The sequence below is a fragment of the Dreissena polymorpha genome, chromosome 12 (assembly GCF_020536995.1).
Source record: "Dreissena polymorpha isolate Duluth1 chromosome 12, UMN_Dpol_1.0, whole genome shotgun sequence".
In the NCBI taxonomy this organism is placed as follows: Eukaryota; Metazoa; Mollusca; class Bivalvia; order Myida; family Dreissenidae; genus Dreissena; species Dreissena polymorpha.
In genome coordinates, this window is record NC_068366.1 from 37118320 (window position 1) to 37145043 (window position 26724).

Here is a 26724-nt window from a genome sequence, read left to right on the forward strand (position 1 = left end):
TATAAGGAAAAATGCCCCGCCCCTTGGCAGCCATGTTTTTCAAGCAAACGTAACCATTTTTCGAACTCATCCAAGATATCAATAAGACAAATCTTCTGACCATATTTCATGAAGATTGGAAATAAATGTGGCCTCTAGAATGTTAACAAGGTTTTACAAAAGCCATATATAGCCTTATAAGGAAAAATGCCCCACCCCTGATGGCCATGTTTTTAAAGAAATCAAAACCATTTTCGAACTCATCCAAGACAGTATTGGGACAAATCTTCTCAATTTTCATGAAGATTGGAAAATAAATGTGGTCTCTAGAGTTTTAACAAGGTTTTATTATAGCCATATAAGGAAAAATGCCCCGCCCCCTGGCGGCCATGTTTTTCAACCAAAGGGCATCATTTTTACACTCTTTCAAGATATTATTGGGATGAATTTTCTGACCAAGTTTCATGAAGATCGGACAGTAAATGTGGCCTCTAGAGTGTTAACAAGATTTTACTATAGCCAAATATAGCCATATAAGGAAAAATGCCCTGCACCTTGGCAGCGATGTTTTTCAAGCAAATGTTACCATTTTCATACTCATCCAAGACATCATTGGGATAAATCTTCTGACCAAGTTTCATGAAGATCGGAAAATAAATGTGGCCTCTAGAGTGTTAACAAGGTTTTACTATAGCCATATAAGGAAAATTGCCCCGCCCCCTGGGGGCCATTTTTTTCAACCAACCGGCATCATTTTCGAACTCTTCTAAGATATTATTGGGATGAATCTTCTGACCAAGTTTCATGAAGATCAGACAATAAATGTGGCCTCAAGAGTGTTAACAAGATTTTACTATAGCCATATAAGGAAAAATGCCTCGCCCCTTGGCAGCCATGTTTTTCAAGCAAACGTAACCATTCTCGAACTCATCCAAGATATCATTGAGACCAATCTTCTTACAAAATTTCATGAAGATTGGACAATAAATGTGGCCTCTAGAGAGTTAACAAGGCAAATGTTGACGCCGCACAACGGACAACGGACGTCGGACAAAAAGCGATCACAAAAGCTCACCATGAGCACGTTGTGCTCAGGTGAGCTAAAAAGTTAAGAAAGTTATGTTTTTTATTTTTTAACCTTTGACCTTGAAGGTTGACCTTGACCTTTCACCACTCAAAATGTGCAGCTCCACGAGAAGTAAGTAAGAGATAGAATGAATAAATGATTTTGTTTTTATTTTAGACCTTTAACCTTGAAGGATGACCTTGACCTTTCACCACTCAAAATGTGCAGCTCCACGAGATACACATGCAAGCCAAAATGAAGTTGCTGTGTTCAATATTAAAAAAGTTATGATAAAACTTTAACGAAGGTTAAAGCAGTGTCCGACAAATTTCTTATTTTTCAGGTAGCCCACTGGGCTACCAATAAAAATATTTGGTAGCCCATAAAATTTTCCTACAAAATGATAAGAGGCAGGTTTTCATCTTTATTTTATTTCTTCATTTACATATACATAATATGTATGCATACATACATATACATAAAACAGCAAGTAGTCTGATGTACACAGTCAATATCGTAAATTAATGTTGCAGTACAGGCACCTTGTACTTAAATGTAAATGTACCAAAGAAAATCATATACTACATGTAGATATTACATGTATGTGTACTTAAATTCGGACAGCACGTTAAGTCGCAAACGTAAATAAAGCGTTTAGATGATCAATACGATTGACTCGTATGGTGTTAATCAATGCAATTGCCCTTTTTAACAACAAATACCGAGTTTCAAGAAATCAAGAGTATTAAATCATTTATTTACTTGTGTCCGACTTTAAGTACTGTCCGAATTTACGTATTGCATCCGTACGACACTTGTGTGCAGTCACAATATTATTCAAAAATAAAGTTCCTTGCATGCTTATGTCTTTTCAGACATCATAATTAAAATTATATTTGATATTATGCATGATTATCAACAAAAACGTTGATTTTGTCAAGGCAGTACTATGAGATAGATATTGAGATAGAGCTTCTGTATATATGCGCTTTTTGCCCTCCAGTAGAAACTCGGGTCATTTAGCAGGTGCGCGTGACGTCACTCGTCAACGTTTTCGTATACAATACAATAATTGTTTTAATAATAAAGGAACTGATACAGCTTTACGGTAACGATACAGCGTGTTTACATGATATTTTATTAAGAGAAAATGTCAATGCCAAATAATTCGCTAGATACCCCGGTACTTTAGTTGAAATTCACAACGAAACTTTTAATGGAAATTAAATGATCTCAATGCTGTACACGCTACGAAATTTTTATTTACAAATAAATACACCCACGCCAATTTTCGCGCGCTTTTTATCAGGACAAAGAAATTCATTTCTTAAATGTAGAATTTTGTAACCTAAAATAGCTGTACACAACGCGTGCAAACCGTGGCAGGTTATTTACGCATTTTGCAATACAACGGTCCTGATTGGGAGCTTATTTCATCATATCTTTAAATAGAACCATATGCCGAAATTCATTTCACATTTTAGAAAATTTCAAACGTTTGTGTTTATGACTCTTATCGTCTATATTACCCACCCATAATTTGGTTTTAAAAATATAAATTGGGCATATATGGGATTATTGATTAACAGTCGATTAATCCAATTATTAATTGACATGCAAACTAATTAGCAGGTGTTAACCGCGTTCTCAAAGTTGTCATTAATATTCATTTTCGGTTTCGTTACCGTTTTGAAGAATCCGCTATTGTTTTGATTTATTTAATGTTTGGCGTCCTTGGATATTTAACGACATCAAAAACGTTGTCGCTATTACTCATTGTTGCGGTTAACAAAGAATTCCAAACTGCGAAATGATGTTGCATCATGTGCACCAACTATCAAACCGGCTCTCATTATATTATTAGCAGACGACAAATGTTGATTCTGATTGGATGATTAAAATACACTGTTACTGTTTAAGACATTACCGCAAGTGATTTGTGACTGATTAGATAATTGATTGCACTTTGTTATCAGATTATAAGCAATACACAGTGTACAAACACATGGTCAGCGTGTTTATTCTACGTATGTTTGTCAATAAACCGGGCTACCGCTCTTACAGATTTATAGTAGCCCGGCGGGCGTCAGCTGGAAAATTTCAGTAGCCCGATGAAAAATTTCGGTAGCCACCGGGCTCCGGGCAATGGATTTGTCGGACACTGGTTAAAGTTTGAGAAAAAATTCAATGATATTTGACCTTTGACCTTGAAGGATGACCTTGACTTTTCACCACTCAAAATGAGCATCTCCATGAGATACACATGCATGGAAAATATCAAGTTGGTATGTTCAATATTGCAAAAGTTATCAAACTTATCTCAAGGTTTAACCACGGTTAAAGTTTTGGACAGAATGACAGACAGAAAGACAGGACAAAAACAATATACCCCCTGATCTATTGATTCGGGGGCATACAAATGTAAACAAGAAATGTGACCACAGGACATGGATGCCCCCAACTGTAACTTTGTCACCACATAAAAGTATAACTGTGTAAACGCTTGGTAGAAGTTATTAGCTTTTTTCAAATCCTAAATGCAGATTTTGAACCTAAACGCGGACCCTAAGAACAAGGTCAAGATCACAGGGGTCAAAATTTGTGTCCGTATGGAAAGGCCTTGTCAATATACACATGCATGCCAAATATGAAATTGCTATCTGAAGCGACATAGAAGTTATGAGCATTTTTCGAAATCTTAACACAAAGTGTGATGGACAGACGGACGGACAGACGAACCGACAGTCCGATCACTATATGCCCTCCTTCGGAGACATAAAAATGTCTTAGAATATCAAAATAAATAAAAAAGCCACATAAACTAGAGAGCGGACAACATGCTTAATCCTTGAAATGCACTAAGTGACCCCGTGACCTAGTTTTTGACCCGGCATGACCCATATTCAAACTTGACCTAGATATTGTCTTGATACAACTTCTTACCAAGTTTAGTAAAGATCAGATGAAAACTACTTCAATTAGAGAGCGGACACCATGCTAAATCCTTGAAATGCACTAAGTGACCCAGTGAGCTAGTTTTTCACCCGGCATGACCCATATTCGAACTTGACCTAGATATTGTCTTGATACAACTTCTGACCAAGTTTAGTAAAGATCAGATGAAAACTACTTCAATTAGAGAGCGGACACCATGCTTAATTTTTAAAATGCACTAAGTGACCCCGTGACCTAGTTTTTGACCACGCATGACCCATATTCAAACTTGACCTAGATATTGTCTGGATACAACTTCTGACCAAGTTTGGTAAAGATCGGATGAAAACTATTTGAATTAGAGAGCGGACACGAAGTGTGACCGACCGACCGACGGACAGTGCGAAAACTATATACCACCTTTTCTTTGAAATGGGGGCATAAAAAGTAATTATTTCAGATTATAATTAAGGGCGAAATTCACAGGAAATCAGGCAGGTTGATGAATACCCAGACGAGATACCATGAGGAGACGTACCTGTTTCTTGTGCAGCAGGAAGTACTCAGAGTGGTATATGTGGTTGTTTTCTGGGTCCTCTACCCAGATCCAGAACGACTCAGCAGCAGAACCATGGACCTGAAATTTGCAGCAGACGACATGCTACCAATTGCTTTTGAAAATAAGAGATGTGTTTGTCAGAAACACAATGCCCCCTATTGCGCCGTTTTGATTTTGTTTTTTTTACCTTTGACCTAGAAGGATGACCTAAAACCTTTCACCAATCAAAATGTGCAGGTCCATGAGATACACATGCATGCCAAATATCAAGTTGCTATGACCTTTCCTTACTTGACCATGTATTACATTTTATATTATTATAAACCACAAATTACTCTCAAAAAGTCTAACAATTAGGAGACTATTTCAGAAAAAAGGAACAAATTAAAAACATATGAAATAAAAAACAATTAAAAAATCAGCACTACTAAGCAGTTAAGCATCAGTATTTTCCAGATTTCCAGAGTATTGCAGAAAAGTTAGAACAAAGTAAGAACTCAACAGCCATAAAAAACAACAACAAAGAAATCAGAACTAAGACTAACGTTACCTTATCGTCCCAGTGGAACATGGGCGTGATGACGAGCCTCACTCTGAGGACGGTGCGTGTGATTGGCTGGATGGTGGCCTCCAGATCCAACTGCGGTAGCGCGTGTACGCACTTCTTGATGATACTGCCCATCTTTACGTGGTGTACCATGTGGCCTGAAAATGTCACATTGAGCTGCAATCTGGGAAAATAGGGCTTAATGCAAGTGAGGAAAGTGTCTTCCCAGATAAGCATGTGCAGTTTACACAGTCTAATCATGGGCGACACTTACCCCTTTCATTGAATATTTTGTTTCAAGGAAGTCTCTTCTTCATAAAAATCCAGTTTAAGCGGACAGTGTTGCGCCCTTAATAGCTTGTGCACAGACTGCACAGACTAATCTTATGCAACACTTTACGCACATGCATGAAGCCCCGTTTTCCCAGATTGCAGCTCATTTCAAATTGATTCCAACATTCTACCACAGCACCACATGGCCTCCTTAGAATGAGCCGCAATCCTTCATCTTGCTGTTTTATTATTAGATATGCAGGCAATATTCACCTCATACACACATACCTGAATAACATGTGGTCAATTGATGAGAGAATTAATATTCATTCCCAATAGCTTTTACAAAACAACTTTTAAGTACAAGTACACAAATATATATGTACATACCAATTTCTTTAGCGTCCATCTCCCGCAGTCGTTCAATCTTCATCTTGCCTGCCTCGAGTTTGTTGATGATTTCAGGGCTCAGAATCGAAAACTGTCGCAGCGGTGTCTCAAAACCCCAGATCCGTTTGTCGATGGTTTTACTCAGGTTGAGCAGACGACCTGCCATGATTGGCCAGCCCTTCTTTAGGCATATCTCAAACAGCGAGCGTGTTATTCTGGCAGCATTCTGCGAACAGCAAAATAATTTATATAACACTATAATAAATATTATATAAGCAAAATGAAATAGTAATTTAAACAATTAAAAAATGAATAACAAAATTACTTGTATGCTGCTTTTTATTTTATTTGTAATTGGTCTTGTTAAAAAAATGCTTTATGATGTTGATTTCAGAGAAGACTTAGCATAGACCTGCAAAGTCCAATCATAAAAATGTCACATACATTTGACAGCATTTTCATATGATATGCCACATATATAAAGCTCATGAGAGGGCATACAAAATTACGATGCAAAATCCTTCTACTTCAAGACATCACAAAGCGTCTATTTGAACACCACTCTACCTGAGCCACATATGCCTGGTCAGACACCAGGGAGAAGCTCTCGAGGTACTGGCGTGAGACGTAGCTCTGCAGGAGGATGTTGACCTTGCCGTACGAGTTCTCCGTGCCGCCGGGTACCTGCATCTCACATTCCTCGTGCAGCAGACGATCCAGCTCCTCCATCTCCTCATCTCGAACCTGCGGGAAAGTAATTACAACAAAATATGAGCCTCGTTCTGGGAAAACTGGGCTTAATGCATGTGAGTTAAGTGTCAACCCAGATTAGCCTGTGCAGTCTGCCCAGGCTAATCTGGGATGAAACTTATTGCATGGACTGAATTATTGTTTAGAAGTCTTCCTTGAAACCAACAAATCCATATAAGTGGAAAGTGTTGTCCCTGATTAGCATATGCAGCCTTACAGTTTTTACATTTTCATTTTCACATTTCTCTCTCACATTTATTGCAAAAATGTGTTGGTGGGCATTAAATCAAAGATAAGAACGTAGAGTCTGTACAGTCATGAAGTAGATGGTTGAAAGAATTCAGCATTTAAAAATGAAATGCCACAAACAATCCAAATACAGTATACTTAAATAAATCAAACAACAAAATATTTCACTATAATACACTATTATTATGAAGTGTAACCTTGATTTGGTCGAATTCTTGAGCCTTGGATACAAGAGCAAATATATCTGCCTCTGTCATCACGGTCTTCAGGTACTCATTGATAACCTGTGGGAAAAATAACAATAATTATAGGAACAGTCACTGGTTTAATAATATCCTATCATTGAAGCTAAGATTGTTTTACTTACATAGGAAAACATCAAACAGATTTATCTGTTGGGATAGGGTATTTATTGAACTTAGTCTGTGCAAATTATAATTAGAGGAAATTGAGTTTGTATACAAATTACGCACCTGTTTACAATAATCAATTGCTTGCAATCTGTCTTTCCATGACAACAAGTGTATATAAAAATCATAAAACAATGTGCCTAGGTAACTCACAACATTACAAGTGACAACCAACATGCACCTCACATATTATATACAATTACAGGCTTCATGTAAGACTTTTTTTTATTTCTTAAATTCAAATACATACATAAGTTTTAGGATGCAATAAAAAAAACAAAAAAACATACCTCTACTGTGTCATACTTGACGTAGAAATGACTGGCCACCCTGCCCTGGTCCGTGGAATGGAAATACCCTGTCTTTTCATCAAACCGGATCATCTTAGCCTGGTCCAGTTTTCTCCCAGCATTAACTATGAGGTCATGCCGATACACCTGGAGCGTCGGGTCATCCTGGACCATGGCGTAGGCGACGCCATAAGCTAGTGGGTTGATCGTGAGACGCACATACAGGTACGTGTAGCTCAGCCAACGCACCGCCTCCTCTATGTTGGTAACTGTACCTAAGGAGATCTGGGGAAAACAAGAGATGTTTGTAAAACATGTCTCCACCCTGAAACGCTGCTAAATTGTCAAAATGAGAAATTGTATATACGTTTATTTATATCGCATGCCTTTGTGACCATGACCTTTGACAATTCCTCCTTGACATCATCCCAAGTAACTTTACTACGATTTCACTGATGTTGAATCGTTCTCTGGATATCGTATGGAAACATAATGGTATGTATGGACTGATCATCATACTGATGGAGGTATAGACAGGTGCAAAACAAATACCCCCAACACACACACACTTCATAATAGGGGTATAAAACCTACTAAATTGAAAAGATTGCAGTGCTTTTTTGTTTGAATTACTACGCAAATATGTTTATATCAAAAGATTTGTTTTAAATAAGAAAACAGATTGATTTAGCATACAGTGTAAGGATGACATGAAAAACCAGAATATGGGTATATCGTGGCAGTTAGGCTGTATTGCACTATGCATGAACATTTGTTAAAAAATGACCGAGAGTTTCATTAGACTCACCACTTGAGTTATTGATGCTAATAAATAACACAAGCGAATGTTATGTTGACACCTGAACAATCGAATCTTATTATTGTATTGGCAACCAACGTAATAATATGCTCTTTATTTTATGGATTAGTTTTCATCAACATAAAAAAAATCATCTATTAAAGGTACTTTTTAGAAACATATCCTGCAATGTCTAAAAATCAGACTTCAGTAAAATGATATACATATACACAAATTAAATAGTTTTTAAATACTTGACATTAAGTCATTTCAGTAATAAGTTTTTTTGTTTTAACAAGTATTTTTTTTTACTGTTTATGAGCATTTAAGAGTGCAACTAAGTATCAATTTTTCTGTAAAATGCGGGCAAAGGGCCCAAAACAAGTCCTGCAAACCTCTGCATTGAGATTATCCGCGAGACTGTTGGTGAACTGACTCTCGATCGGGTTCTGTCGGGTCATCAGCGACAGGTAATGGGACAGCTTGTCGTGTGTAGAGATGATCGTTCCGTGCCCAAATGTGTCGTACTGGGGTCGACCAGCGCGTCCAAATATCTGCATCACATCTAGGATACCCAGGTCAACAAAGGAACCTTTCTTTGCATCATAGATTTGTGTCCCCTGAAAACATGCATTCAATCATAATAAAGGGTCCATATCAATAATTGTTTAACTTTACATCAATACCAATCACATGTGATGTTGACAATGTATATTGGGCAAGTAAAATAAAATGTCTGTCTGTCTGTCTTAATTGAATACTTGTTAATACCCAATCTTAATTTATACTTTCTCAACAGAAAAGAACTCTGTTGCTCAAAAATGAAAATTAAGCTAACATATCTAAATTATACATAAGACATGTATATAAGCGGTTATCCTAAATTAATTGTGATTCTCAAATATCTATCTTTGATAAGCAAGGCTACAAGAAGGATGCAATTTTAATTTCATAAACATATGCTTTTTTGTTTGAATTACTACGCAAATAGAAATTGGCATTTCTATTCCATTGTTAAAACAGAAAACAGAGAATCATGCGATTTGATTGTTTGTTGTTGCAAATCAGGCTGAAAATCAGGTAAATCTGTTGTTAGTTTATGACTGAATCTAATATGTTTATTTTACAGAAACCAGATTTGGGCATGATGAAGAATTTCAGGTCCATAATTATCTAAACATTCCATAACATAATCCATTTTGTATAGCATCATAGGCCTTGAACTTGAGCTGACTGGCTCCAAATGCAATATACATACATACAAGATTACCATACAATACTTCCATCCAAACTTAAGTAACTTAGAGTAAGCCATTTTTCCATGTATAGTAACAGTTTGCTTGACGTTTATTTGATCCCACCTCCCCCCCTAAAAAAAATAAATAAATAATCCAAGCTTGCTATATCCTAAATTTCATTAGGATTGTTCCTTGCAAAGTAAAGTGTTGACTAGAAACCTACTGTTAACTGAGGTCTATTATAAGAAAGAGTGACCATAACCTTAAATTGACTGTCCCTAAATAAATGCAATGATAGGTTTTCATGAAAGCTACCTACACAGTGACCTTGACCCACATGACTAAAAATACAACAAAAGCTAGGTCACAATGCCAGCTTGCTTTATCACAAGTTTTAATGTGATAAGTCAATGCAAACTAAATTTACCAGCTGGAAACCACCAGTTTGACGCCACCCTCCTGCATCCCGGTCATAACCCTATTCTTATTACCAGGATTTTTAACTTTGCTATAAACCTAATTCAAAATCATGAGCACCAATATACCCTACATACCTTTATGACAACAGCGTGAGCGGGCAGGTTGACCCCCCAGGCGAGGGTTGCCGTGCACACGAGGACCTTGATGTGTCCTGCAGCAAAGTACTTCTCCACAAGGTTACGATCCTGACGCAGCATGCCTGCGTGGTGGATGCTGAACCCATCTGCAAACAGCTCCTTCAGCTGCTTGTTTCTTGACTTCATCACCTGTAGAGTTGATTTAATAGGCATAGAATCAAGGCAGGGCTCTTTTTTATATATAAACAAGAGATGTGTTTGTCAGAAACACAATGCCCCCTAATGCACCGCTTTGAAATAAAAAATTGAACCAACATTGTTTGTAGCATCTCCCAGTGACCCCGACTGCTCGGGCAGGAAGAGCTGACTGTCCCCGTTGTTCTTGGCCTGGTCCCTCAGCACCGACGCAGTCCTCACAGTCTCGTTTCGCGCATGGACGAACACCATGACCTGGTAGCCACGCTTGACCTGGTACAGCACCTTCTCATAGCATACTGTGTTGAAGTCTTGAAGCTGCTGAATGCGATTCAAGGCCTTGATGCCTGCAAGGTCACATGAATGGATAACTATATCCAACCATATCAAACAATTGCGTTCAAGTCATTAAGAACAATGATGTCAGCAATGTACAGCACTTTCTGCTGTATTTATGAATTTGATTTTAAATGTACAGCTCTGATATCTGCAATGCATGTAATAACAATATTCCATCTATTTAAAGAATCTGTGAGGAAAATATTGATGCAAAGAAACTAAAGTACCAATATAATATACAATTAAATAACCAGGAACTGATATTTAGTTGGATTTCATAGTTTTTAGTTAGTTGTATTAACTAAATTTTTGTCACAGCTTTTAATTGTTGATAAAACACTTACTTAAAGATAGCCCTAGCAGTTTCACAGCCAGGCAACAAAACAGCAAAGATTTGTTTATCATGGATAAAAAATGTTTTGTTAACATATTTTGATTCAAACATGTTCTAAACAAGAGGGCCAAGATGGCCTTAGTTCCCTCACCTGAGAGAAGTCGGTTCATTCAATCTTTACTATATGTCAAACTTGACCTAGAAATTGTCCAGACAAACATCCTGGTCAAGTTTCATCATTATTTCATCTGCGAGTCATGATCAATGTACCTATGAAGTTTCATGATCCTAGGCGTAAGCATTCTTGAGTTATCATCCGGAAACCATTTTTCTAAGTTGAGTCACCGTGACCTTGACAACCATTGTGTAAATACGTTTTTTGGCATTGTGACCTTGACATTTGACCTAGTGACCTGATAATCAATAGGGGTCATCTGCGAGTCATGATCAATATACCTGTGAAGTTTCATGAACCTAGGCATAAGCATTCTTGAGTTATCATCCAGAAACCATTTTACTATTTCAGGTCACCATGACCTTGACCTTTGACCTAGTGACCTGAAAATCAATAGGGGTCATCTGCGAGTCATGATCATTGTAGCTATGAAGTTTCATGATCCTAGGCATAAGCGTTCTTGAGTTATCATCCGGAAACCATTTTACTATTTCAGGTCACCGTGACCTTGACCTTTGACCTAGTGACCTGAAAATCAATAGGGGTCATCTTCAATTCATGATCAATGTACCTATGAACGATCCTAGGCATAAGCGTTCTTGAGTTATCATCTGGAAACCATTTTACTATTTTGGGTCACTGTGACCTTGACCTTTGACCTAGTGACCTGAAAATCAATAGGGGTCATCTACAAGTCATGATCAATGTACCTATGAAGTTTCATGATCCTAGGCCTAAGCGTTCTTGAGTTATCATCCGGAAACCATTTTACTATTTCAAGTCATTGTGACATTGACCTTTGCCCTAGTGACCTGAAAATCATTAGGGGTCATCTACGAGTTATGATCAATGTACCTATGAAGTTTCATGATCCTAGGCCTAAGCATTCTTGAGTTATCATCCGGAAACCATTTTACTATTTCGGGTCATCGTGACCTTGACCTTTGACCTAGTAACCTGAAAATCAATAGGGGTTATCTGCGAGTCATGATCAATGTATCTATGAAGTTTCATGATCCTAGGCATAAGCGTTCTTGAGTTATCATCCGGAAACCATTTTTCTGCTTTGGGTCACCGTGACCTTGACCTTTGACCTAGTGACCTGAAAATCAATATGGGTCATCTGCGAGTCATGATCAATGTATCTATGAAGTTTCATGATCCTAGGCATAAGTGTTCTTGAGATATCATCCGGAAACCATTTTACTATTTCGGGTCATCGTGACCTTGACCTTTGACCTAGTGACCTGAAAATCAATAGGGGTCATCAGCAAGTCATGATCAATGTACCTTTGAAGTTTCATGATCCTTGGCATAAGCGCTCTTGAGTTATCATCTGGAAACCATCTGGTGGACGGACCGACCGACATGAGCAAAACAATACCCCCTCTTCTTCGAAAGGGGGGAGGGGGGGACATAATGAGAAAACTGCCCCCTCCCAGCAGCCATGTTATTCAACTGACCGGAACCATTTTTGAACTCAACTCTCGTATCAAGAAAACAAATGTTCTGAGCAAATTTCATGAAAATTGGGCCAAAAATGTGACTTCTACTGTGTTCACATGTTTTCACTATATACATATAGAGAAAAATGCCCCGCCCACTGGCGGCCATGTTTTTTCACCGATCCCAACCATTTTCAAACTCGTCCAAGATATCAATAAAACCAATGTTTTGGCCAACTTTCATGATGATTGGGCAAAAATTGTGACTTCTAGAGTGTTTACAAGGTTTCTCTATAGCCAAATTGGGAAAACTGCCACTATATACCGTATACGTGCGCTTATAAGATGCATTTTTAAGACTCAAATTAATAAGTTAAAGTGGGGGTCGCGTCTTATAAGCGAGATACTTGCGAAAATAAGCGAAATTTGTCAAAATATCGAGTTTACTGGGCTTACGCTGGCCAATTTGGACACTTGTCAATTGTTTTGAATCATCGCCGCAGCCATTTGCATTTTCTCTAAAGTCTGTATTTGCCCGTACCGTGTATCGGAACGCTAAGTTCAGTTACCGATTTACTTGAAATAAAATGTATCGTTATTGATTTTGTTGTCTATTATTTCTTATTTGAATTTTGTTATTTTGGGGTCGTAAGGCGTTATATTGTCCATGGTTATACCGGTACTTGAAAAGTTTGTATCACCCGATTGTCTGCGCGCGACGTCGTTAAATGTCATATAAATTGGACATAATAGTATACGTGTGAAAGCGGCGACACGATGCCAAACATGCTTAAAATAACAGCAAAATCAGTTCGCAGTTTGAAACTTTTAATTGTTAAATAAACACGCGATTACAAGTGCTTCTTGACAAATTTGTATCATCTGATCGTCTTTGTTTGACGCTGTTAATTGTCAATTAAGACATAATTGGCAATAAGGGTATCATCTTAAAATAGTTACCAGTTTGCAACTGTCAATTGTTAAATAAACACGTTCATTCAGACGACCCCCTTATGCCGATGACACCTTATTTATTAGGGACCCACGACAGCGGGAGCAAAGAGCGACCGCATGCAATTATCCACAGGTGGCTTTCTTCTTGACCCGTGATTTCACTCTATCACGCGATTGGCTAATTTTATGAAAGTAGGCATTACCTATAGACAATGGGCGTAACATTTGCATAATCAAGGTAATCTATATCTGCCTCTTAGTTTTCATTACCCGTCAAACAATACAATTATATTTACAAATTACAACTACTGGAATCGTCAAAATGAAACTCAAACTCAATGGATGGTACACAGGACGACGAGTTGTTTGATGATCTTGTGGAAAATCGCGATCAATCTGAGGATGTATCAGCCTGTGCAAAGGTTAGTGATTGCGACGATGATGATGATGATATCGGCGACTGGGTTTACGATGACAATCTCACAAGTGAGGAATTCTACGAGCTGTTCGGTGAAAGCGATGAGGATTTCGAGGGATTTTTAGATGACTGATACGATCAATTACGAACGTATTATGTTTGAAATTGTTATGGCAAATTGATTAAATACGCAATTGTTAGAAATTGTGTTAATTTGATAATTATTTTTACTGTATGAATAATACTTGAAAATAAATTAAAACCTACTTATATATCATGAAATAAACAAATATTATTTACTTTGTTGTTTGATTGTTTTATTTTTTGGACTTGCGTGAATTACTAATTGTATGCAGCACGAGTTTGAAAAATTCTCAATGTGTTTCTTATTGATTTTCTTCAACATTCTGCCGTTCTTCGGCCGATGAAAACGGCAAAATTTGACCATTTTTGAACTCAACTCTCGTATCAAGAAAACAAATGTTCTGAGCAAATTTCATGAAAATTGGGCCAAAAATGTGACTTCTACTGTGTTCACATGTTTTCACTATATACATATAGAGAAAAATGCCCCGCCCACTGGCGGCCATGTTTTTTTACCGATCTCGACCATTTTCAAACTCGTCCGAGACATCAATTGAACCAATGTTTTGACCAACTTTCATGATGATTGGGCAAAAATTGTGACTTCTAGAGTGTTTACAAGGTTTCTCTATAGCCAAATAAGGAAAACTGCCCCGCCCACTGGCGGCCATGTTTTTCAACGGATCGGAACCACTTTTGAACTCAACCAAGATATCATTAAGACAAATATTTTGACAAAGTTACATGAAGATTGGACATGATATGTGACTTCTACAGTGTTTACAAGGTTTTTCTTTTTTTTTACCTAGTGACCTAGTTTTTGACCCAGCACAACCCAGTTTCGAACTCTGCCAAGATTTCATTGGGACAAAGCTTCTGACCAAGTTTCATGAAGATGGGACAAGAAATGTGGCCTCTAGAGTGTTTACGAGCAAATGTTTACGGACGGACGGACATAAGACGGACAAAGACCGGTCACAAAAGCTCACCTGAGCAATCAGGTGAGCTAAAAAGGACCAGGGCCAAGTTGCTCAAAACTTTAGTGGCCAGTTAAACTAACAGCTATCAAAATTTGGCTCAAATTATTTGCACAAATATAATATAAAAGTTAAAAATTATGTATTTAATTTCATTAAATAGGTATGCTCAATAACTCTTCATTGTTTAATAGGACTGCTCCTTGTTTTATTTGTTTGATTGGCGTCCATTAAAGTACTGTGCACCTATGCATAGAACTTGTTACACTGACTATTTGGTAGTAATGAAACAATAATACTTGTTCATTGTCTATTGTAATATCATATCAGAAAGTCATGTATTAATGATTAATGTAAGTGATCCACAACATACCAATGAAGGTCATCCCAAGAGGTACGGGTCTGAACCGCCCATCGAAGAAGAACAGCCCCAGTCGGGGGTTCACGTGGAGGAACCTGGCCACATCCAGGTAGTTGGGAAGTGTGGCAGAGAGACCCACAATACGGATCATGCTCTGGGAGGTCTCCACCTGGAACAAGTGTTCAATATTGACCTACGAACATGGTATATTTGTTTATTTTGACTTTTTATTAGTATAAGATAAATAGGGCAATCATGACCAAAATTGTTTCTTAAATACATGACATGTAAAATAAATCAAGGAAATTAATAGAATAACATAACTAAGTACTAAGCAATAAAAGTATTTTTAAAATTACTTGGTAATTTAAACTGTTGAACTTCCAAGTCAAATGCCTGAAACTTTGCCAAAAATCAATTGACCTGTACAAAACTTGAACTTGATCTGTAACTCTTGCAGGTAGAGTCACAAACTAAAAATCTGGTAAATATCTGATTGCTTTTAGGAAAAATACATCCGGAAACTGATGCCAGACAGACGGACGGACAGTGCGACTGCTATATGCCACTCTATCAGGGGATAAAAAGAGTACTAATTAAATCGATTAATTGCAAAGACTGCAACCACTGGCCATACCTGTCTGAGCGTCCTAGCAACAAGGCTCTCTATGACTGCCCCCCTGTCGTCATGCAGCAGGTGCACCTCGTCTATGATGAGAAGTTTCACGAGCTGGGCCAGCGCTACATCTCCCGTACTCTTGCGCGTCACCACGTCCCACTTCTCGGGGGTCGTCACCATCATCTGATGCATTCAAATAAAACTTAGAAGCCTCACTCTGGGAAAACTGGGCATAATGTGTGCCTGTAAAGTGTCGTCCCAGATTAGCCTCTGCCGTCTGCACAGGCTTATCACAGACAACACTCGTGATTTTTTTTTCATTTTTCATGTAAAAAAAGTATATTTTAAGTGAAAATCCAGTTTAGGCAGAAAGTGTTGTACCTGATAAGCCTGTGTGGACTGCACTGGCTTAACTGGGACGACACTTTACGCACATGAATTAAACCCAGTTTTCCCTGAGCAAGGATCATTTGATTCGAAGAACGTTAAGACTTATTGTGTAATATTATAGGAGCATAAAGGCTGTAGTACACAACTTAGTCAATACTGGCATGAGGGCGTTTTTTCAATAAACGAATTTCAAACTCTTTTATTGTTGTCTTGGATATTATATATCTACTTCCAATAAACAATCCCCTACACCTTAAAGCCTTCAGTTTGCTGCAGACATTTTGACCCAATGACAGGTACTAATATTTGGCACAGGCGCAAGGAGAAAAGCCATATCAGCAAAACTTTGGTCTATACACGGCTTTTTAAAAATTGACATAAAAAAGTAATCAACATAGTTTTGTTGCTTTTTCTGGTAAGGTATTAAATAATAAACATTTATACTTCAACACTCACCCAATTTCACCATAAAGTGAGCAGAGATGAGAATACATCTAACATATATGAGTGAGCATTCCAACAGATGTTTATAATCATTCACTACTTTATCACCAATTAATTGACAATCTTTGTAATCAGCACAACAATCTAAGAAGTTTTGATATACTGATTTGTTTACTAACATTTGTGCATTCACTGAAACATAAATAATTTTACTTCCAAGCTTAGGTAATTTGTTGTAGGAAGAACCCAAAGAATACTATAAAAAAATATCAACACTTACCTGCGTCTTGAGAATTTCAGACTTGGTAAGGGACATGTCCCCCGTCAGTTCCTTCACAGAAATCCCTAAGGGCTCGAGGCGACTGCCAAAGTTACGAACCATCTCTGCAGCAAGGGCTTTCATAGGTGCCACATAAATAATCTACAAGACAAAGGCAATAATATCATGGCCTATAAATGATTACCACATATATTTTCTACAAGGCACAACGCAACTTATTATCAGTAAATTCCAACACAACAAAACCTGCATACATTTGTTGTAATAAAAGTCAAAATGTAAAACAGAATCATTAGTTTTTTTTTATTGTGCACTTCTTAGCAATAGTTTTTTTAATGACAAATTTGGGCTAAAAGGAATTGAAACAAGACTATTGCCAAGCAATATATGTCCCCTACCGGCTCCACCATTGTCAGAAATTCCACCATTGTCAGATTAAAAAAAACAAAAACATATTTGTTGCCATAGCAACCAGAATTTTTGACATAGGAACAAAATGAAATCACGTGCATAATGTCCATATGTCATCTATCCATGTTTCAAGTTTCATTAAAAAATATGAAGAACTTTTAAATTTATCGCAGGATCCAGAAAACCACCATTTTCAGCAGTATTTCTAGTCTATTTGTTGCCATAGCAACGAGAATTTTTGACGTAGGAACAAAATAAAATGACGTACATAATGTCCATATTGCCATCTATCCATGTTTCAAGTTTCATGAAAAAATATTAAGAACTTTAAAGTTATCCCAGGATCCAGAAAACCACCATTTTCAGCAGTATTTCTAGTCTATTTGTTGCCATAGCAACCAGAATTTTTGACATAGGAACAAAATGAAATGACGTACATAATGTCCATATTGCCATCTATCCATGTTTCAAGTTTCATGAACAAATATTAAGAACTTTAAAGTTATCGCAGGATCCAGAAAAGTGTGACAGACTGACGGACACACAGAGCGCAAACCATAAGTCCCCTCCGGTGAAACTGGTAGGGGACAATAAGCCTCACTCTGGGAAAATGGGGTTTAATGCATGTGAGCAAAGTGGAGTCCCAGCGGACTGCATAGGCAAACTAGTGACAATTCTTTCTTATATTTTTTAAGAACACATTTAAATTATGTAAAATGTTAACATTGGGCAAGGCTGAGACAAAAAGTGCCTTGCATTTTTTTATAAGTTTGTTGGTTATTTAGAACAAAAAGATCATACAACTCTTACTTGAGAAAAGACAGCAAAGTACTAGAGACAATTTTCTTGGACACTATATTTTTCTAAAATTTACCTGTTAATAATAATATAATTAAATAAAGAATACTGTAAAACCATTAAATTTCGTGTGGTACGAATTTTCGTGGATTTCGTTGGTCTGCTGAACCACGAATTCAAGTACCAATGATTATTTATACAAATCGGTCATTTTGGAAAGTAAATTCCGATACTTTCTTTTGTTGTCGGTTATCCGAGATATTTGTTGTTTTTTTTGTACTAGTTTCTTCACTTCAGTAGGTCGCATTACACTATATCTAAACTAATTAAATATTTCCGAATCGAAAATGTTCTTATTTTCCACCCATTTGACATAAATTATATTTGTTTGATATTTACTAACATGTTTATGATTACCTAGTATGATAAGAACCACGATGTTTATGAATACTTAGAATGAATGACAGTGTGTTTATATAAAATATCAATTTGTTCACCATCCAGTGCATTAATAAAAATCTAAAGTCGTGTGAGTTTTTCCTTTTTTATTCATCATCGTTAATGTACGTTTTATTCATCATGGTTAATAAATATAACATCAACGATTGTTCTCATTTACGTGACATCGTCAAATTAACAGTTTGCAGATTTATCACATTTGTCAATTAGTGCCAATTAAAGTTAAAAGAGACATAACGGTTTTCACACGTGATTTTGGGGACCTTATTACTCAATTGTTACTACTAGGGGACCGATTGCGCTGAGAATTGCAAATATTGTCAAAACAACATTGATGGAAATAAGGGATCCACAAGTGCGCCATTTTATCGCTCATATTGACAATTCAGGGCTAGCGCTGGCCCAAAATATCTTTGAGCCACCCAGATCTAGGGGGGTCCGGGGGCATGCCCCCCCCCCCCCCCCCCCCCCCCCCCCCCGAAAAAATTGGTTTTGGATTCTGGATTATCTGTGGTGTTTGTTTAAAATAACAATATATACAAGCAATTGTCAAATCTCATAATATACAGCACATCACAATTTTCATAGTTATAGAGATATTTTCATACAGCACATTTTTAACAACATGATGAATGGCATGTAAAATACAAGCATACATTTCATTCACAAAATACATTGCAAACAAATCCTGCTATACACAGAGAACAAAGTCATGACATGTATCATTATTATATCATTATTAGTCTGCGCTGTTTTTTACAAGGATACAGTTTGTAGATCACTTTAAAGTCAACATCTTTGCAGTCTTTTCCTTCAATTCAGATTTTCATGAGATGTTCCAAATTTTGTAGACGATATGAATTACTGTTCCTATGTGTTACAAATTCGTAACTTTAATTAAACTTTAATTGCAATTAAACCGCGCGTGTTGTTCACGTTTTTCTTTGATTAAAATACGCCGCTGTTAGTTAGCATAGTGTGTGAGTAAAACGATCAAATTAATTAATAATCACCTTTTCATCGGCAGAAAGTTGTAACATCAACGACATAGAACTAATTATTTAATTATCACTCTTTAATTTAGATCGATAGTCAGCTTGGAAATAATGAATTTATGGCCATGCTTATTTTCATTTTTAATCTTATAATACGACATTTGCGACCGGCCGCTATTTTGTTTGCAGACGACAATATTAACTGTGTATTCAAAGCTCCACCCATTTTTACGTTTCATTCAACAACGTCATTTCATGTGTAAGCGAACTCAGTTTTGATTGGCCAGCTACCATGTGCACTTCAATAACAATAAGGTCATGCGATGTCTCGATACAGGTGCAGACCGGTTTTCGTTCACTGTTCAAATTGCGAATACTTTCATCGAAACAAAGAGAAAAAATATAGAAAACCAGTTTCGGGTTAAAATGGCGGCGGTTTTCAATGAAATTTTACGAGATTTTAGCATTTTCGCAAATCGGATTTTTCTTGAGCCAAATTCTCAATATTTTCGCAAATGGCTCAAGTGGCGAACGACAGCGCGAGCCCTGCAATTATCAGCAACACTTTCATGCTTCAGTGCACATGAACCTCAAGTCTTGCTGTCAACACAGATCAGCAGATTATGCTTCGTTATTACTCTGGTTGTTTTAATAAAAGTTTAATGGCGGTCAGTCTTCCCCGAAAATTTGAAACCCACGAAATTACGTATCAACGAATTAGTTGTTTTTTATTTGAAATCCACGAAATTACGTGTCAACGAATTAGTTTTTTTTTATTAAACCACGAAATTTCATACCGACGAATTTCTATACGTTTACAGTAATTTCTATTTCTATAAGGCTATGATTACATTTTTATTACAGAAACTTTCATAGCTATTTAAAAAAGGGTTATTACTTCTAGATATATGTCTGGTTTAAGAGTGTTTTGTGTTGTGCACTTCTTAGGAACAGTTAATTTTAATTTTATTGAAAAATTCAGCCAGCTAAACTGCATCAAAACGTTCAAATATGCAAAAACAACTCCCACCTTAAACTCGTCTTTCTTGATCACTCCTTGCGAGATGTGCTGCTTGATCTCATGCAGGATGGTCAACATGGCGATATTGGTTTTACCCGCACCAGTAGGCGCGCAAATCAGCAGGTTCTCGTTGGTTTTGTACGCTGTCTCAAACACCACAGTCTGGATCCTGTTTAGTAATTTGGTGTTCTTGAAAGCCACTTTGGCAATCTGAAATGTAATAAAGTAGAGTTCTTTTATGTTAGCACTTGTTAGATTTAACATATTTATATTAGCACGATTGCATAGAAAGCCTAAGACTCATTTGAAACGCTCTCCAGTCTGTTACCTGGAACTAGAACCAGTACATGGTGTCTATGGGGGAAATCTTAAGAACACTCCCACATTGGGGATCGAACCATTGACCTTCCCATAGCTGGGCGGACACCATATCCACTACACCACTACACTTGTTAGACTGGTAAAGGATCTTTATGATTGAAGGTGAACACAATTAATTTTCTGAGAACTGGTACTAAACATAAAACAAACTATGTCTGCCTTTTTTATTGGAGAATTCAAGGATTGTTTCTGTGCAAATCTTTCATAAAATGCATAGGCAAAATATTTTTATTACAAAGTGTTCACATACTTTAGACAACATACATGCGTGTACTGATCTTCATTGTTAGATAACAACTAATAATACGCTGTGAGTTTTATTACCAAATCAAAATGAAATTACATGTTTCTCCATCAAACACCATTGAAAATTCTCCAGTGTTTTGATCAGACAGGTCGGTCAGACGAAATTATCCTGGATTTTTTAATGGCTATACAATATATTTCTAACAGTCCTTAATATTTTCTGAAGTTTTGTGAACAGTAAATAAATGAGATACAACATGTCCCATTCTTACATCGTCCAGTGTGTCTATGCGGACCCGTTCCTCCCCCACATGGGTGGGTGCAGCCTCGCTGGGCGGTATGGTCACCTCCTCGTACACCTTGTTGTTCTCTCGGGTCAGCGAGTCGGGCAGCACCATCTGGGGACAATATGAAACATATTGATAGGCCCTGTCTTGGACTTTGTCTTATTTGAGATCTTCAGGCAAATTTAACTTATGATTGAATTTTTTGAGCTTACAACAAATCAGCATTATTCCCAACACAAAAATCAAATTATGCTTTGTAGTGTTTATAATTTTCTTCTGATTTTTAAATGTGAAATGTGCCTGTTATGGAAATTAACATGGAAATTAACAGGCACTTTGAAAAAAAGTGTATACAAATTTATTTTTTTTTACCGGTATTTACCAACTGAACAGTTGAGCAATGTTTTCTGGAAGTATCAGAACAATATTCAGTCGTCAAAAGCCATTTTTGAAATGTTCCTGTTATTGAAATTAAATGATACAAAAGCAATTTTAGTCTACTGAATCTGTAGAAAGTGTGAAAAAAAACTTACAAAACTTAATTTTTTAAAGCTACAGAGAATCCCTCCACGTCATACCTTTGCACCACCAATGAAAGCAGACAATGTCATACCTTAACACCTCCAATGAAAGCAGACGACATTCTGGCCTCTTCCATCTGGTCGTATACATGCGGGTACTTCTCACGCTGTCTGTCATAGCCAGTGCGCCCAGAGAACTTAGGGGCCTGGGATGCTAGCTGTAGGGCAGCCTCCCTAAAAAGTATTTAAGAAATAAAAATTGTAGTTGTTTGCTATTCCTACACGACCATTGACATTTCTTGTTCCTTTGAATGTTTGGGGTGTTCTGAAGTGTAAACATTAAAAGTTTATTATTTGAGACCTATGATGCAAGCTGAACGGCTGCCTACCTCAATGGATACAACAACAGTTTACAAGGCTTTTCAGAGTTTAGTTACTCTGCCATTGGCCAAAGAACTCAGTGGCTGTAAACAAAGCAGATTTGGCTCAAACATTTTTGGCTATGTTTCTTAAAACAACCTTAATAAAATGGACAAACAATAATATGGAGTTTAGAAAAAATCAATACGGATAAAAATGTGTTCTTATTTACACCATTTAATGGCCAAATAAGAATGAAGTATGGTAACTAGATTTGTTGAATCAAATGAAAAACTTTACAAGCAGTTATCTCCCTCTCCTTATAAATGAATAATAACCAAGTATAACAGTTTCTTTATGATTATAAATGTAACAGTATTTTTCCCCTTCCAATATAATTTGACAAAATATCTTACAATATTTTTAAAAGGAAAACTGCTTTTCATTTCAGTAATTTATGTTCATCCATGAGAAGAAACAGCTTGTACTTCTTAGTGTCTAATTATCTCATAATTATTGGAAGGAAAATCAATATCAATAAATTGTGTCTGTACAAAACAGTGCAAATATTGAATACTTGAGTCCGTTCTCAATAAAAAAAGTACACAAATATGTAATACTTGAGTCTTAAAAAACATACACAAAAAACAAATATTTAATACTTGATAGGTTGGCGATAAAGAAAACAAGGAGTAGCCAAATTTCAGCCTTACGATGACGACCCACATATAAGCTAATTTGCTCTACATATGAGTGTACCTGTCGCTTTGTGTGACTAAATAACAACATAATTATTATCTTAAATGTATTGGAATCAACAATCAGCAATGATTGTATTAAATCATCACTCAAACCACATTAAAAAAATTTATTGAGTGCGTTCTCAATAAAAAGTACACACATATTTAATACTTGACAATTTCATACTTGACTATTTCAATCCCACACCTATAAACAACCAATCAAAACGCAGCAATCATTCACCTCTGAGCCCGGAGTTCGGCAGGGACAAAGGTTAATTCACTCGAGTCCTCCGCACGTCCGCCCCGTTTGTCTAGCTTCTTCTCCTCACGACGGAGCTGTTTCAGTATTGCCTTCTCCTGCTCTGACTAGAAACAACCAATTTAATTTATTGAAGTATTATTAGTTACACTGTTAGTAACTGATAGTGTATGGGATATACACCCTCAGTAGTTTCAAACCATACGAGAGCGAAGTTCGAGTATGGTATGAAAGTACTAAGGTTGTATATCCCATACACCATCAGTCACAAACTGTGTAACGATTATATCTTAACCGACTACTCGATTACTCCTGGTGTATGGCCATTACTCGCGGTGTATGGAAAATACACCATGGGCACGTGACTGCTCTAAGCCAATAGGATAAGGTCATTTTTGTGGGAGGTGAAATATAACAGGTTATATTGTAAAAAAAAAGGAAATAAAGTTTGGTGAGGGTAAATCAACAACAAATTCTTTTTTAGTGTTTTTTACAGTGAACATCATTTATGGTTGACATTTTGGGTGTTATCAAAGTCACTTCATGATGTTTTTCTAAGAAATACCTGATATTAGGTAAGTGCTGAATACAGATAAGTTTATCTCAGTGGAGCTTAACATACTAAAACCTTGGAAAATATTCATGTCTAAAACCACGCATATACACTTTCGATCGGCTGTTTTCAGCATATACCTAGTAATCTTATCAGCCCATTATTGGTGTCTATCTGAATGTATAAATTTAATTCATGTTCAACCACTCGTGGCGTTTACTGATTTTTATTGAAAAAGTATTCTACAATTTGGTTAAAGCTATTTTTCTGTAAGAATAGCTCCGCTGTGACTGCATACACAATACTAGTGAACCATATCTAGGTTAAGCAATTAAAAATCATTCATTACATTATTTTGCAACAAGACATTACCTGTATAACAACTTGGCAGCCATATGCTGGTTTACTGGAGCCCTCTAACTTGGGTCCTGAAAAGTAAAGCATTAAATTGTGTCACCTCTGAGCTCACTGGGAAATGTAGTCATGTACTGTTTAGTAAGCATAAAATATGAGCAGGTAATAGCTGAAATTCATCTGCTTTATTCAACTAGGTATTTACTTAAATACGTACAATAAAAATATAACTTATATACATACAATAAATATATTGTGCTTTAACAAAGGAAATGACTCAATTTGTCAGAAAAAATGCTCTTACAAAGGAAAAAACTAAATGTGTGTGACATAAATCAATGTCATTTACTAGAAATTTACAAGTGCTTTTTTTCTTAATAAGAATTCTCTAAGTGTGTGTGATATAAATCAATGTCATTTACTAGAAATTTCCAAGTGAATGTTTTCTTACTAGGAAATTACTAAATGTGTGTGAGCTGATCAGGAAATGACTTAAATGTATATGCTCCTACTTTAAATGAGTAAATTATGTTCATTTATTCTTGTTTAAAAATACCTTAAATACATAGGTTCTTACAAGAAAATGATTTAAATTTATGTGCTCTTACAAGAATAGTGACTTAACTTATTTTAACTAAAATATGACTTGAATCCATGCATTCTTACTGGGCAATGATGCCTTGGAAGGCTCTGGTTCTTTGGTCGCTGCATAGACAAGCTTCTCTCTGTTTTCCAGCAGGGACTGGATCAACTCAAACCTGTCAAACCCCAGCAAGTCAAACAGCTGAAATTACAATCAAATTATCCACCTTTTATGATATTCACTTCTCGATATTGACATTTGATAATGTAAATTTTTTATGTATTACTTGAGTAAATGTTGTCTTTGCAATGCTGTCAGTAAGTTATGAACAAAAAAGCCAATAAGAGGAAAAAACTGCTGAATAAAAATATATCCAAACAAATCAAAGCCATTTCTTACATCATTTTGTAGTTCAGAGTCTGACTTCGGCGATGAAAGAAAGTCAAAAATAGTGTTTGACAGATCTTCCACTGTGAGCCCCATCTCAGTGACACCTGAATACCCATAATACTTTGCAACTTCCTGCTGAAGCCACATAGAGTCAAATTCTTTTGATACTGGCGTTATCTTTTGACCACGTGCAGCAGTTTTAGATTCACTCCCACTGGTACTCCCGCTGTAATGTAAATTCACTTCCTTCTTTTCTTCCTCCTCCGATTCCGAACTAGATATATCATCCTCCTTTGTTTTGACTGATGGCAAAACAAACTTGAACTCAGTACCAAATTCTTTTATGGATGCTGCACCATCGGCTTCCTCCCTCTCCTCGTTGCCTAGCAACTCAACTAGGTCGTCTGGCAGCGAATTAACCAGTCTATTTATAGTAGAACATGCTTTTGTGGCAACAGTGGCGGGAAACGGACCAAATACACTTTTTAGACTGTTGGTCTCCTTCTGACCGACTTTGTCCACATTTTTGAAGATTTTGATCAGGTAGACAGCGGCCCCTTCGGCAACATCTGCGTCTGCTGTGTCACCAGCTAATCCAAAGATTAAAAATATTTAAATAAATCAATTACAGGAATTGAAGTTCAGTATGTTCCTGTTTTCTACTCCATGTCAGCAGTGATTATAATTACGTAAGTTATAGGGTGCTAATGTCTTTTATTTAAAATTAATAAATTGTTTAACATGTAAGCTTTTAAAAAAATCATCGAAAGTTTATAATCATGACTTATACTAAATTCAAAAATTGAAAACAACTGTTTGATTGCTCATGCATATATTTGCACATAACAGATGTAAAGGTTCAAAATAGTCAGATTTAGTATCTATTTAAAAATTGCTATAAGTGATCAAGTGTTGACCTTTATTTGTGCCATTCAGGCATTTTATTAGGTTTGTTTATAATACAAAAGGGAATGAAAGGCCCAAAGTCGCTCACCTGAGATAACAAGATATGATTGGGACAAATCTTCTGACCAAGTTTCATGAAGATCCGAAAATAAATGTGGCCTCTAGAGTGTTAACAAGGTTTTACTATAGCCCTATAAGGAAAAATGCCCCGCCCCCTGGCAGCCATGTTTTTCAACCAACGGGCATCATTTTTGAACTCACCCAATATATTATCGGGATGAATCTTATGACCAAGTTTCATGAAGATAGGACAGTAAATGTGGCCTCTAGAGTGTTAACACAATTTTACTATAGCCATATAAGGAAAAATGCCCCGCCCGTTGGAAGCCATGTTTTTCAAG

The 26724-nt window shown here is 36.7% G+C and overlaps 1 protein-coding gene across 1 annotated transcript in view; it reads right to left on the reverse strand.

Annotated features, from left to right (window-relative positions):
• The window catches only part of LOC127853552 (activating signal cointegrator 1 complex subunit 3-like), a 215834-nt gene that overhangs the window by 177545 nt on the left and 11565 nt on the right, over positions 1 to 26724 (reverse strand). The window contains 19 exon segments of the mRNA XM_052388131.1: positions 4518 to 4616; positions 5089 to 5243; positions 5749 to 5974; positions 6316 to 6492; positions 6945 to 7031; positions 7448 to 7732; positions 8642 to 8866; positions 10039 to 10230; positions 10357 to 10583; positions 15336 to 15492; positions 15961 to 16125; positions 17057 to 17197; positions 20750 to 20950; positions 21640 to 21765; positions 22268 to 22409; positions 23520 to 23644; positions 24463 to 24518; positions 25111 to 25228; positions 25427 to 26007. Of these exon segments, the coding sequence (XP_052244091.1) occupies positions 4518 to 4616; positions 5089 to 5243; positions 5749 to 5974; positions 6316 to 6492; positions 6945 to 7031; positions 7448 to 7732; positions 8642 to 8866; positions 10039 to 10230; positions 10357 to 10583; positions 15336 to 15492; positions 15961 to 16125; positions 17057 to 17197; positions 20750 to 20950; positions 21640 to 21765; positions 22268 to 22409; positions 23520 to 23644; positions 24463 to 24518; positions 25111 to 25228; positions 25427 to 26007 (3485 nt within the window).